This window comes from Spermophilus citellus (genome assembly GCF_964194105.1).
Source record: "Spermophilus citellus genome assembly, chromosome: 10".
NCBI lineage: Eukaryota > Metazoa > Chordata > Mammalia > Rodentia > Sciuridae > Spermophilus > Spermophilus citellus.
The window spans coordinates 75,814,075-75,826,980 of record NC_138197.1 but is presented as its reverse complement, the minus strand read 5'-3'; the positions used below and the strand labels follow the sequence as shown (position 1 = coordinate 75,826,980).

The 12,906-nt window shown below is 33.4% G+C and overlaps 1 protein-coding gene across 1 annotated transcript; it reads left to right on the top strand.

Annotated features, from left to right (window-relative positions):
* Positions 1-11,967: 11,967 nt before the first annotated feature.
* Positions 11,968-12,906, top strand: LOC308658842 (olfactory receptor 6C2; the record flags this gene model as incomplete). The annotated part of the gene is made up of 1 exon (XM_081311758.1): positions 11,968-12,906. The coding sequence occupies one exon, from the start codon at positions 11,968-11,970 to the stop codon at positions 12,904-12,906; it is 939 nt and encodes a 312-aa protein (XP_081167884.1).

The window sequence follows — 12,906 nt, the reverse complement described above, 5'->3', positions numbered from 1 at the left end:
CAGTGAAGCTGATGAATTGTCAGAGAAGGGGCTCAGAAGTTTCATAATTAAAATGATCTGTGAATTAAAGAATGAACTAAATGAGCAAATACAAGCAAAGATTGATCACTTCAACAATGAGATAAGAGAGCAAATATAGGTAGCAAAAGATTACTTCGGGAGAGATAGAGACTCTGGGGGGAAAAAACCTGGAAATCCTTGAAATGAAAAATAAATGAAATAAAAAACTCAATAGAGAGCATAAAAAACAGACTAGCTCACTTGGAAGAAAGAATGTCAGAAGGTGAAGACAAAGTATATAATCTGGAAAATATAGTTGATCACAAAGTGAAGATAGTTAGACACCATGAACAGAAAATCCAAGAATTATGGGACAGCATCAAAAGAACAGATATAAGAGTTATTGGGATAGAGAAAGTCACAGAGTTTCAAATCAAAGCAATGCATAATCTCATAATATCAGAAAATTTCCCAAGCATGAAGAATGAAATGGAAAACCAAATACAAGAGGCTTATAGGACACCAAATGTACAAAATTACAACATATCTACAGCAAAACACATTGTAGTGAAAATGCCTAGCATTCAGAATAAGGATAGAATCTTAAAAGCTGCAACAGAGTGTAATCAAATCACATATAAGGGGAGACTACATTGAATCTCTGCAGATTTTTCAACCCAGACCCTCAAAGCCAGGAGATCATGGAACAACATATACCAAGCTCTGAAAGAAAATGGATGCCAACCAAGAATCTTAAACCCAGTAAAACTAGGTTTTAGATTTGATGATGAAATAAAAACCTTCCATAATAAACAAAAGTCAAAATAATTTACAACTAGAAAGCCTGCACTACAGAACATCCTCAGTAAAATATTCCAAAAACAGGAAATGAAATACAATGATGAAAATCAGGAGAGGGAGGGATTACACTAAAGGAAAATCTAATCAGAGGAGAAACCAAGTCATATTAAATACAAAAAAATAACAAAAATTGTTGGGACTACATATCCTGTCTCGATAATAACCATGAATGTTAATGGCCTAAACTCACCAATCAAAAGACACAGACTAGAAAACTGGATTTAATAAAAAATACACAACAATATGTTGTCTCCAAGAGACTCATCTCATAGAAAAAGACATTCACAGACTGAAGGTGAAGTGTTGGGAAAAATCATACCAATCATATGGACTGTGGAAGCAAGCAGGGATTTCCATCCTTATATCAAATAAAGTAGACTTCAAAATAAAGTCAATCAAAAAGGATACAGAAGGACACTACATACTGCTCAAGGGAACCATATACCAACAAGACTTAGCAATTATAAACATATATGCCCCAAACAACGAGCAGCTATGTTCATTAAACAAACTCTTCTCAAGTTCAAGAGTCAAATAGAGCACAACACAATAATTTTGGGTGACTTTAACACAATTCTTTCATTACTAGATAGATCTTCCAAACAAATGCTGAACAAAGAAAAGATAGAACTCAATAATTTAGAATCAATAATTTAGACTTAACTGACACATAGAGAATATTTCATCCTTCAATGAGAGAATATACTCTCTTCTCAGCAACACATGGATCCTTCTCTAAAATAGACCATATCCTATGCCACAAAGAAACTCTTAGCAAATTCAAAAAAGTAGAGATACTGCCCTGTATTCTATCATATCATAATGGAATGAAATTAGAAATCAATCATAAAATAAGAAATAAAATCCTCTCCAACACCTAGAGACTAAATAATATGCTACTGAATGAACAATGGGTTACAGAAAACATCAAGAAGAATGTTAAAAAAATTAGAGGTGAATGAGAAAAGAGTTAAAACATATCAAAATCTCTGGGACACTGTGAAAGCAGTTCTAAGAGGAAAGTTCACTGCATGAAGTTCATTCCTTAAAAGAAGAAAAAGTCAACAAATAAATGACTTAACACTACATCTCAAAGCCCTAGGAAAAGAAGAACAAATCAACACTAAAAGAAGCAAAAGAGAAGAAATAATTAAAAGCAGAGTGGAAATCAATGAAATTGAAACAAAAGAAACAATTGAAAAAATTGACAAAACAAAAAGTTGTTTCTTTGAAATAATAAATAAAATTGACAGACCTTTAGACATGCTAATGAAAAGAAGGAGAGAGAAAACTCAAAAAAACTAACATACATGATGAAAAAGGAAATATCACAAAAGTCACTACAGAAATACAGAAGATAATTAGAAATTATTTTGAAAACTTGTACTTCAATAAAATAGAAAATATCAAAGGCATTGACAAATTTCTAGAGTCATATAATTTGCCCAAATTGAATCAGAATAATATACACAATTTAAACAGATCGATTTAAAGTAATGAAATAGCAGATGCCATCAAAAGTCTACCAACCAAGAAAAGTCCAGGACCAGACAGTTACACAGCTGAGTTCTACAAGACCTTGAAAGAAGAACTAATAGCAATACTCTCCAATTTATTCCAGGAAATAGAAAAAGAAGTAGAACTTTCAAACTCATTCTATGAGGCCAATATCACTCTGGTGTCAAAACCAGGCATAGAAACATCAAAAAAAGAAAGAAAACTTCAGACCAATATCTCTAATGAACATAAATGCAAAAATTCTCAATAAAAATCTCACAAATACAAAAACATATCAAAAAGATCGTTCCTCATGGTTGGGTGGGATTCATCCCAGGGATGCAAGATTGGTTCAACATACAGAAATCAATAAATGTAATTCATCACATCAATAGACTCAAAGATAAAAGTCATATATGTGATCATCTCAATAGATGCAGAAAAAGCATTTGACAAAATACAGTACTTCTTTATGTTCAAAACAAAAAAAAAGTAGAGATGACATGAACATATCTCAACATCACAAAGGCTATCTATACTAAGCCCCAGGCCAACATCATTCTAAATAGAGAAAAATTGAAGGCATTCCCTCTAAACACTGGAACAAGACAGGGATTCTCTCTTTCGCCACTTCTATTTAGCATAGTTCTTGAAAAACACTGGTCAGAGCAAATAGATGAAAGAAATTAAGGGGATACACATAGAAAAGAAGAACTCCAATTGGCATTATTTGCTGATGATATGATTCTATACCCGTCATTTGCAGGTAAATGGATAGAGAAGATAATGCTAAGTAAAATTATCCAATCCCCCCCCCCCCAAATGCTGAATGTATTCTTTTATATAAGAAGCTGATTCATAATGGAATAAGGAGTGGGAGCATGGGAGGTACAGACAAAATCTAGATAGGGCAGAGGTGTTGGAGGAGAAGGGAGGGGGCATGGGGTTATTAATAATGGTGGAATGTGATGATCATTATTATTCAAAGTACAGGTATGAAGACATGAATTGGTGTGAATATATTGTGTATAAAAAATTGTGTTCTATATGCATAGTAGGAATTGTAATGCATTCCACTGTCATATATAAATTTAAAAAAATAATGAGGAGAAAAAAGTCTTTCCCTATTGATAATTTATTTAAATGTAAGCTTGTTAAATTCTATGATAAAAGATGTGAAGTAGTTAAAAGAACAACAAAAAAAGAAAAGAACCAACTATACAATTTTGACAAGAAGCACAATTCACCTCTAAGCTCACAGAGACTAGAAGTAAGGGTATGTAATATGATGTTCCATGAAAATAGAATCTAAAATAAAGCAGGAGCATCCACAGTTACATCATGAAACCATACCCTAAATAAAAATCAATTAGGCCAAACGTGTAGCTCAGTGCTAAAGTGCTTTCCAAGAATGTGTGAGGCCCTGAGGTTAATCCCCAGCATCACCAAGGAAATAAATAAATAAGGAAATAAAAAATAAATTTAAAAAAATGATATAAGGAAGTAATTAAATAGTGATAAAGGGTCAATTCTGCAAAAGGAAATAATCGTTATATATGCCTCCAATATTTGAGCACACAAATATATAAAGTAAATATTAATAGATGTAAAGGGAGAAGTAGACTCCAAACCAATAATAGTATGGGACTTGTACACCCCACTTTCAGTAATGCACAGAATTGTTCAGGCAGAAAATCAACAAAGAAACAGCAGAATTAATTGTCTGTTGACATCTACAGGCCTTCTATCCAACAAATGAAGAATGCATGTTCTTCTAAAACCATGGAATAATTTTCAAAATAGATCATATGATAGGCTACAAGACAAATCTCAATAAATATTTTAAAAATTGAGATCATATTCATTATATTTTCCAAACATAGCATGACATAATAAAACTAGAAATCAATAAAAAACTTTGGAAATTATATAAATCCAGGGAAATTAAAAAAACTCAGTTTTGCATAACCAATAGTAAATAATGTTTAAAAAATTCTTGAAACAATTGAAATTGGAAACACCGCTTACCAAAACCAATGCTATACAACAGAAGCAGTACTAGGAAGAATGTTCACAGCAGTCACACCTACATCAAAAATGTAAAGATCTAAAATAAAGAACCTATCTTTGCATCTCAAAGCAGTTGAAAAAGAACAAGCAAAATTCAAAATTAGTAAAAGGAAAGAAATAATGATCTAAGACAAAATGAGTGGAATACAAAATTTTTAAAACAACACAAAAGAAAAGTTAAATGAAGAGCTGTTCCTTAAAAAAAATTTTAAAAAAAAAGAAAGAAAAGTGACAATTCCCTAGCAAGACTATTGAAAAGACAGAGAATATTCAAACTAAATCAGAGATGAAAATGAAATTATTAAAACTGGTACTGAAGAAATACAGAGAAACTTTAGATATTATTATGAACAACTATACCAAAAACTTGATAAGCTAAAAGAAAGGAAAACAAATATCTGGAAACATAAACCTTGCTCGGATTTAATCATGAAGAAATAGAAAAATTGAGCAGCCAATGGTGAATAATGAGGTTGAATCAGTAAGCAAAATCGCTCTTCAAAGAAAAACCCAGGACTAAATGGCTTCACTATGAAGTTCTACCAAATATGTAACATATATTAATTTCATTTTTTAAGTGGTTCCATAAAATTGAAGAGGAGGAACTTTTCCAAATTTCTTCCCTCAGGCTAGCATTAATTTCCCTGATACCAGAACTAGACAAGGTCGTAACAAAAAAACAAAGCTACAGGCCAATATCCTCAATGAATGTAGATGCAAAAATTCTCAAAAACAACTAGCAAACTGAACTGAATCAAATGACATATTAAAAAGATTATGCTCCATGATTAAGTGGGAATCATGCCAGGGATGGAAGGATGGTTCAAAATATGCAAATCAATAAACAAGATTACAGCATCAACAAAATGAAGGACAGAAATATATGATCACCTAAATAGATGTAGAAGAGGCATTTGATACAAACTCACAATCTCTTCATGATAAAAACTGAACACTTTAAGTATCTCAATAAAGTGTATAAATGGTAAGTCAACAGTTGCAACCACACTGAATGGAGAAAAGCTGGAAGCTTTCTCTCTAACATCTGGAAGAATAATGCTATTTCCACCACTTTCATTCTAGCAAGAACAATCAGGCAAAAGAAAGAAATAAAGGCATCTTAATTGGTAAAGAGGAAATCATATTGTCATTGTTTGTAAGATAATATGGTCTTAGGTAGAGAAAATCCCCCAAACTCCAATGAAAAGCTATTGGAACTAAAATTAATTCAGCAAAGTAGTATGATACAAAAATCAACATACAAAAATCCTTAGTGTTTCTGTGCACTAATAGCTAATTGTCTGAATTAGAAATCGATAGAGATTCTTCAGCTATAAAATAATATCAAGTGCCAAAAAATGGATATAACTAGAGAACAATATGGAAAGTAAAATAAATCACATGTAGACAAATATTATCTATTCTTTCTCATAAATAGATGTTTAAAAAAGTTGATCACATTGTACAATAGTGATTACCAGAACTGGTAATGGGGAGGGTAATGGGGGTAAAAAAAAAAATTAGTACTCAAATACAGTGCAATAATATTCTATAGAACAAGGTCCACTGTAATTCATAATAACTTATTTTGCATTTTATAAATAACTAAAAGAAAGAGGCTGGAAGTCTCCAAACACAAAGCGATAAGAAGATGCATTGTTTTCATATAGAACAAATAATGTCCACCTTATACATGTTCTCCTGTTTTCAAGTGTAAATTCAGATTAACAAAATGATGGATATTATAATAACTTTGTGTACATAATAATCTTTGTCAATTAAAATTTTCACATGTAGTAGATATACTACCAAACTTTTTATCATGGAGGATTCAATAAAATATTTTATTAACAGACAGAATTATATCCTTAGACATTCTAATGGAGTGAATGGGGAGTTGAATGTAACTTGGGCTTTTCTTCTTTTTCATGAAGATGAGCACCTGACCCTTAGCTGATTCTTGTTTGCTATCTTACTGTCTCAAAGGAAAGTGTCTCTGCTGCTGCCTATTTTAGTTGCTTTGCCAAGGCTAATTACACAGAGGGCTTAGTAAGTGATGGTTGAACCTGGGCACTAAGGATACTTTACTATTAATTCAGGTAATCCCAGTGTGTTTTCCAGAGATAGAGCAGAAAACATAAATATCATTATTTGGGGAGTGAAAATATTAACTGCCTGCTCAGAAAGACCAGAGCATCACTCTTTGCAACCCAAAGAAAATTCTTTTTTTCTTCTCTCTCTCAGATTTTCTTATCAGAATGATGGAGAGCAAAGAAAATGTTTCCAATATTCAAAGTAAGAAAGAGTTTCTAAAGATATAACTATGTGAAACTTGGAAACTAGGAAAATTCAAGACTCTCCAAAATATGTGTGCAGAGCAAATTTAGATGATGGTGCTAGCCCTGGACAAGTCACATCTTCCTTAACACAACACAGTTAAACCCACTAAGGAGCTGCCAGCCAAAATGATGAGAAATTATCAAGAGTAAGTAATGTAAGGTAGACGTGAGAACTGCTTTCTCTTTTGAGAGATCAGGGAAAGAATATTTGTTGTTGTATTTTCCTGTAATTTTTTAAGATTTGCGTCAACTTTTTAATATGGAAAATTGTAAGAAACATGTTTTTAAATTATTCAACAGATTTTTGACAAGACTAACGACTTGGTCAGGACAAATTTAAGTATCCATCTAGTAATTTGTAGTTATCCATGCTGTGTGATTTAAGAGACACACTGAAATATGCCTTCCAAATGCTTGGAAAATGTACCACAAAGAATATTAGATTACTTAAAATTTCAACATTTTCTAAATTGTAAATGTTATTTTACTGTGAAAATTTTAAGTAGAAATGGTCCAATATCTCCTATTATTTTTTAAGTATTTTTTAAATATTTATTTTTAGTTGTAGTTGGACACAACACCTTTATTTCACTTGTTTACTTTTGTATGTGGTGCTGAGGATCGAACCCAGGGTCTCATGTGAGGTGAGTGATCTACCACTGAGCCACAACCCCCGCCTCTCCTATAAGTTTAATGAAATCGTTCTCTTAATATCTAAATGAGACATATTACTATCTATTGGGAGAACTTTTATTTCTTCTTCATTCACTGCACAACATTATCAAGGCTAGGATTTTCACCAAGACCATTTTTGCCTGGTATGCATACAGAGCAGGAGGTCTGAGGGATGAGACCCTCAGACCTCATAGCTTATTCCACTCATTGTACTTTTTGCGGTCCTGAAGTAGTTGAGAGACAATTAGTTCTTAGATAACTGAAATCAAAGAGCTAGTTATAGTAAAGTATTAGTGTATGATTTACCTGTATAAAAGAGAAACCATTAAGACATTGATTTTTATCTATCAAAGCCAAAATATGACTTGCATTTAAAAAGATTGAGTTTATATGGAAAACCCCAGCGAATTTGAAAACAAAATCCTGTTTTCTTTTCCTAGAATAAGCTCTTGGTTAGCCTGAGAGGCTTTCAGGGACCAATCTTGAGGTTGGGGTGGGATCTCATCAACGGGAATAGATTTAGTTTTATGGATGTCTTCAAAAACCTTGCGTCTCAGAAATAAATGCATGTGACACACGGTCAGTAGACAATATTGTTCAGTGTGCTCTGTTAGCACCTTCATCCAAGTCGTACCAGGTCTGTGTCATTTCCCTTAGTTTTCTGCCTATTTTCCTGTGATGATACCCTGAAAGCAAGCTGAGTCTTGCCATATATACCACATGGGATTTTCTAAGGCACATGGACATAGGAAGGAAGAATTCATTTTTGTAGACCCACAGAATTCATGTTATTTGCAGGAATTTTTAAAAAGCAAACTGAGTTAAAAAAAATCATTCTTAAAACAAACTGTTATCTCCTGCAGAAACAACATTTCATTCAATGATAGGGAAATAGAAAAAGCCCAAGAGACCATGTTTCAGATAGTGCATATGTTCATTGCCAGCATTATAAATAATTAGGGCTGGCTGATTGGGACAATCATTACTCTATAAACAGAAGCACAATCTGTTCCTCTACATGAAGACTACAAGTAATGATCAGGGATTTCATCAACAAAATAAGGCGTATAATGCTGGGTAAAAGGAACTCTACTAATATTTTAATTATCCTTCATTTGGGTCTACATTATAATGCAAATATATTAATTAAGTGATGGTTTATGGCATAAGGAACAGTACTGATGGAGGGGTAGATGACAATGGCAGTGTTGAACACTAAACTTAATTGCCTAGGTGATTCTCAAACATTATTATGTATATGAAACTTTTCATCATTGTACTACAATTATTCTACCTTCTAATTTCTCCACTGCATCTGACCTCACTCCCCTATTTCTTAGTGAAAATTTATCAACTCCCTTTAATTATCATGAATCTATGTTTGAGAAAAATTTATTTGACAATTCTAATTCAAAAGATGAATGTTACAGATTATAGAAAAGAACAGTGAGTGTTTTAGTACAAATTAAATGACTTTCATGATATGGAACCTAGCCTGGTGCCTGGGAAATGGTGGATGATGAAGAGAATAGATTTATTTTATATAGCTTGCTTCATGTGTTCCAATAACCAGGTTCAATCAATCCCTGAAACAGAATTAATAAGAGCAGGGGAGAATGAAAGAATCGAGAGCACTTTATTCCTTGGGAAGACTAGGGCCAAGAGAATGTCAGAGTGGCGCACTCTGGCAGAAGGACATTGGGAGTTTGGGAAGATGAGTATGGAGAATGGACGCTATGAAGCAATCATTACCTTAACACAACTTCCCCTAGCCTGCACTGGTGGAAAGATTTCTGAGAGGACAAAACTCAAAAATATTAGGAGAATTAAGAGGATTCTTTCCTTATAAAAAAGGAGAGGACATATTTACCCCTACTCAATAAAATATAAAGACTGAAAAGAGAATGAAAGTGATATTGTGTTTCTGAGGAGAAAAATAGGTGAAATTTGAAGTTTGGTTAAAGGATCACATGAAAGACTATAAAAGTACAAAAGGAAAAACTATATGTCAAATAATTAAGGAGGCAAATGTTTACTTTAAGACACTCCAAATAAACATCCTAGGTCTTTCCCAAATGATACAGTTGACAAAATGACTTCAGATGTGATTCACCAATAGCCCACTCATTAGGGACAGATCAGTGTGTATGGGGCCAAATGCCATTTGTCAGAGTATGAGGCATTCTGTTCATAATTATGGAAGTGAGAATTCATTTAGATAGTGTAATTGTCTTCAGAATGGGTTTCTTTTTAACAACTTTATTGAGGTACAGTTTGTAACATAAACTGCATATATTTGAAATACTCAATTTGATGAGGTATGACACATGCATACCATGAAGACATCATCACAATAGAGAAAATGAACATATATTCTTCAGCTCCCAAAAGTTCCTTGTTTCCCTTTTAGGTTTTGGTTTTGTTTGTTTATAACTGTTGTTTTTTATTTCTTTGTTTTGGTAAAAACACTTAACAGGACATATACACTCTTAGATTTTTTTTTCAGTACCCAAAATAGCAGTGCTAATAATGTCACCATGTTGCACAGCAGATCTCTAGACTTACTTATCTTCCATACTGAAATTTCATAGCCACAGAATAACTCTCCATTTCCACTTCCTCTACTCCTGGCAACCACCCTTCTGAATCACTGTTTGTTTGAATCTGACTATGTTAATTACTTCACAGAAGTGGAATCATACAACATTTGCCCTTCTGTAACCCATTTCACTTTGATAATATCTTTCAGGATTTTCATGTTGTTGCATATTGCAGGGCTTCTTTCTTTTTGTAGTTAAATAATATTCCATTGTGTGTGTGTGTGTGTGCTCATGTGCACCACATTTTCTTTTCATCCATTTTGACATCAGGGTTGTTTCCAAAGCTTTGCTATTTATTTTTCTGCAATGAACACAGGAATACAGATTTTTCTTTGGGATATTGATATCTATTCTTTTGGAAGCATGACAAAAAGTGGGATTGCTAGATTATACAGCCAGTCTATTAGTAGTTTTCTGAGGAAACTTCATAAGGTATTCTACAGTAACTATACCAGGTTATATTCCCACCAAAAGGGTGTAAAGATTTCAATTTCTCCACATCCTTATCAAAACACATATTTGCTGCTGTTAATAAATAACATAAGAGATACAAAGTAACATCTGATTGTAGTTTACAACTTAATATGAGCTGTTAGAAAGCTGAATAGTCAAGTTTTTTTTTTAACTTTACAACTCCAAAAACCCATGATTTCCAGTGTAACAAAGATTGTAAGCCATGAGCACACCTCCTGGGGGATAGAAAAATCACCAGAAAGAGAAGTTAAAAACAAACAAACAAACAACTTGAATTTTCCTACTCACTCAGCCTTGTCTTCATCTTGTACCTGGTTTCTGTTCACTGAAAAAGAAAAATTCACTGCTATTGTGTTACTTACCTCAAAACTGTTGGATCCTAAGAATTTAATAATATTTAATAATTTAATAATATTTTAGGTGAATCAATACACTAGAAGAATGGAGAAAAAAGAAGGAAACCTGGCCAGGCAAAAAAAAAGTGGAACAACAGTTTTTCAGACTGTGACTGTTCTGAGCCATAGAATTGTGATGACATTATTTTTACCTTACAAAAGGTAGGTTTATTTATTTATATCTATGACAAGCATTTTTCTCTAGAAACACTACCACTGAATTTGCTTATGAAAAATACACAAATCCAGACAGCTAAATAAAAATTCTAATATGGATATGAAGAGGTGAATAGAATTAATATTACAAAGATAAAAAGGCTTTATCACTAATTACATTTGGTTATATCAGCAAATGAACTTAGAGTGTCCGTGTGACAGAAATGGTTTTGGCATATAGACAGGAAAGTAAATTAAACAAAGAAGAAAAAATTAAAAAAAACTACCTTGGTTACAATCAGGATTTCACATCAATTCTTCTCTTCCAGACATTGCAGTAAAAGCCTTTTAGCTATGAGTATTATCTGAAACATACTCTACTTTTTTAAACATTGAAATACAAGTTACAATTATATAAAGGTACATTAAATCATTTCTTCAACAATTAGTGAACATGTGTTATGTATTAGACACTCTTTTTGTGGCCACAAAGGATATAACAGAAAAAGAACAAATTCCTGATTATGAGTACATTTTCTATCCACTCTAACAATCTAATAATCTTGAGATTTCACAGAAATGGAAATCCAGTCCACATAATGATTCCTATGTGACAAATCAACTACATTTGTAAATTCTGAGGGCAACAAAGATGAAAGAAACAGTTGGATTGTCGTACAATAACATGATCCCTTAAGGAAATCTCCACTACTTGTAGACATAAAATTCAGTAAGGCTACTGGAGTAGTACAAATATTGATTATGATGTAAAAGGAGAAGATAAATGTAGTCTGATTTGCTGATCTTCTATATGCACAGCTTTTTGTTGTAGAATTTAATGTTTTTTCTTCAAAAATCTTGATTTTTAAACAAGGATTAGGTAAATATCAAAGTTCTATAATGAGGAACCACACAGCAATAACCACTTTCATCCTGCTGGGACTGACGAATGACCCAAAACTGCAAGTTCTGCTTTTCATCTTTCTGTTGCTCACCTACATGTTGAGTGTAACAGGGAACCTGACTATTATCACCCTCACACTGGTGGATCCCCATCTTAAGACACCTATGTACTTCTTCCTCAGAAACTTTTCCTTCCTAGAAGTTTCATTTACTACTGTCTGTATCCCTCGATTCCTGTACAGTTTATCAACTGGAGACAATACTGTTACCTACAATGCTTGCGCAAGTCAGATATTTTTTGTTTTTCTCTTTGGAGCAACAGAATTTTTTCTCCTGGCAGCCATGTCCTATGATCGCTATGTGGCCATCTGTAAACCCCTTCATTATATGACCATCATGAACAACAGAGTGTGCACCTTATTAGTCCTCTCCTGCTGGGTAGCTGGCTTGATGATTATTGTCCCACCCCTAAGTGTAGGTCTCCAGCTTGAATTCTGTGATTCTAATGCCATTGATCACTTCAGCTGTGATGCAAGTCCCCTCCTAAAGATCTCCTGCTCAGACACATGGATATTAGAACAGATGGTCATCATTGTGGCTGTATTCGCCCTCATTATCACCCTAGTCTGTGTGGTTCTGTCCTACACGTACATCATCAGGACCATTCTGAGATTCCCCTCTGTTCAGCAAAGGAAAAAGGCCTTTTCCACCTGCTCCTCCCACATGATTGTGGTTTCCATCACCTATGGCAGCTGCATCTTCATCTACATCAAGCCTTCAGCAAAGGAAGAGGTGGCCATAAATAAAGGAGTTTCAGTGCTCACCACTTCTGTAGCGCCCTTGCTGAACCCTTTCATTTACACCTTGAGAAACAAGCAAGTGAAACATGCTTTCAATGACTCCATAAAGAAGATTGTGTTTCTCTCAAAGAAGTAG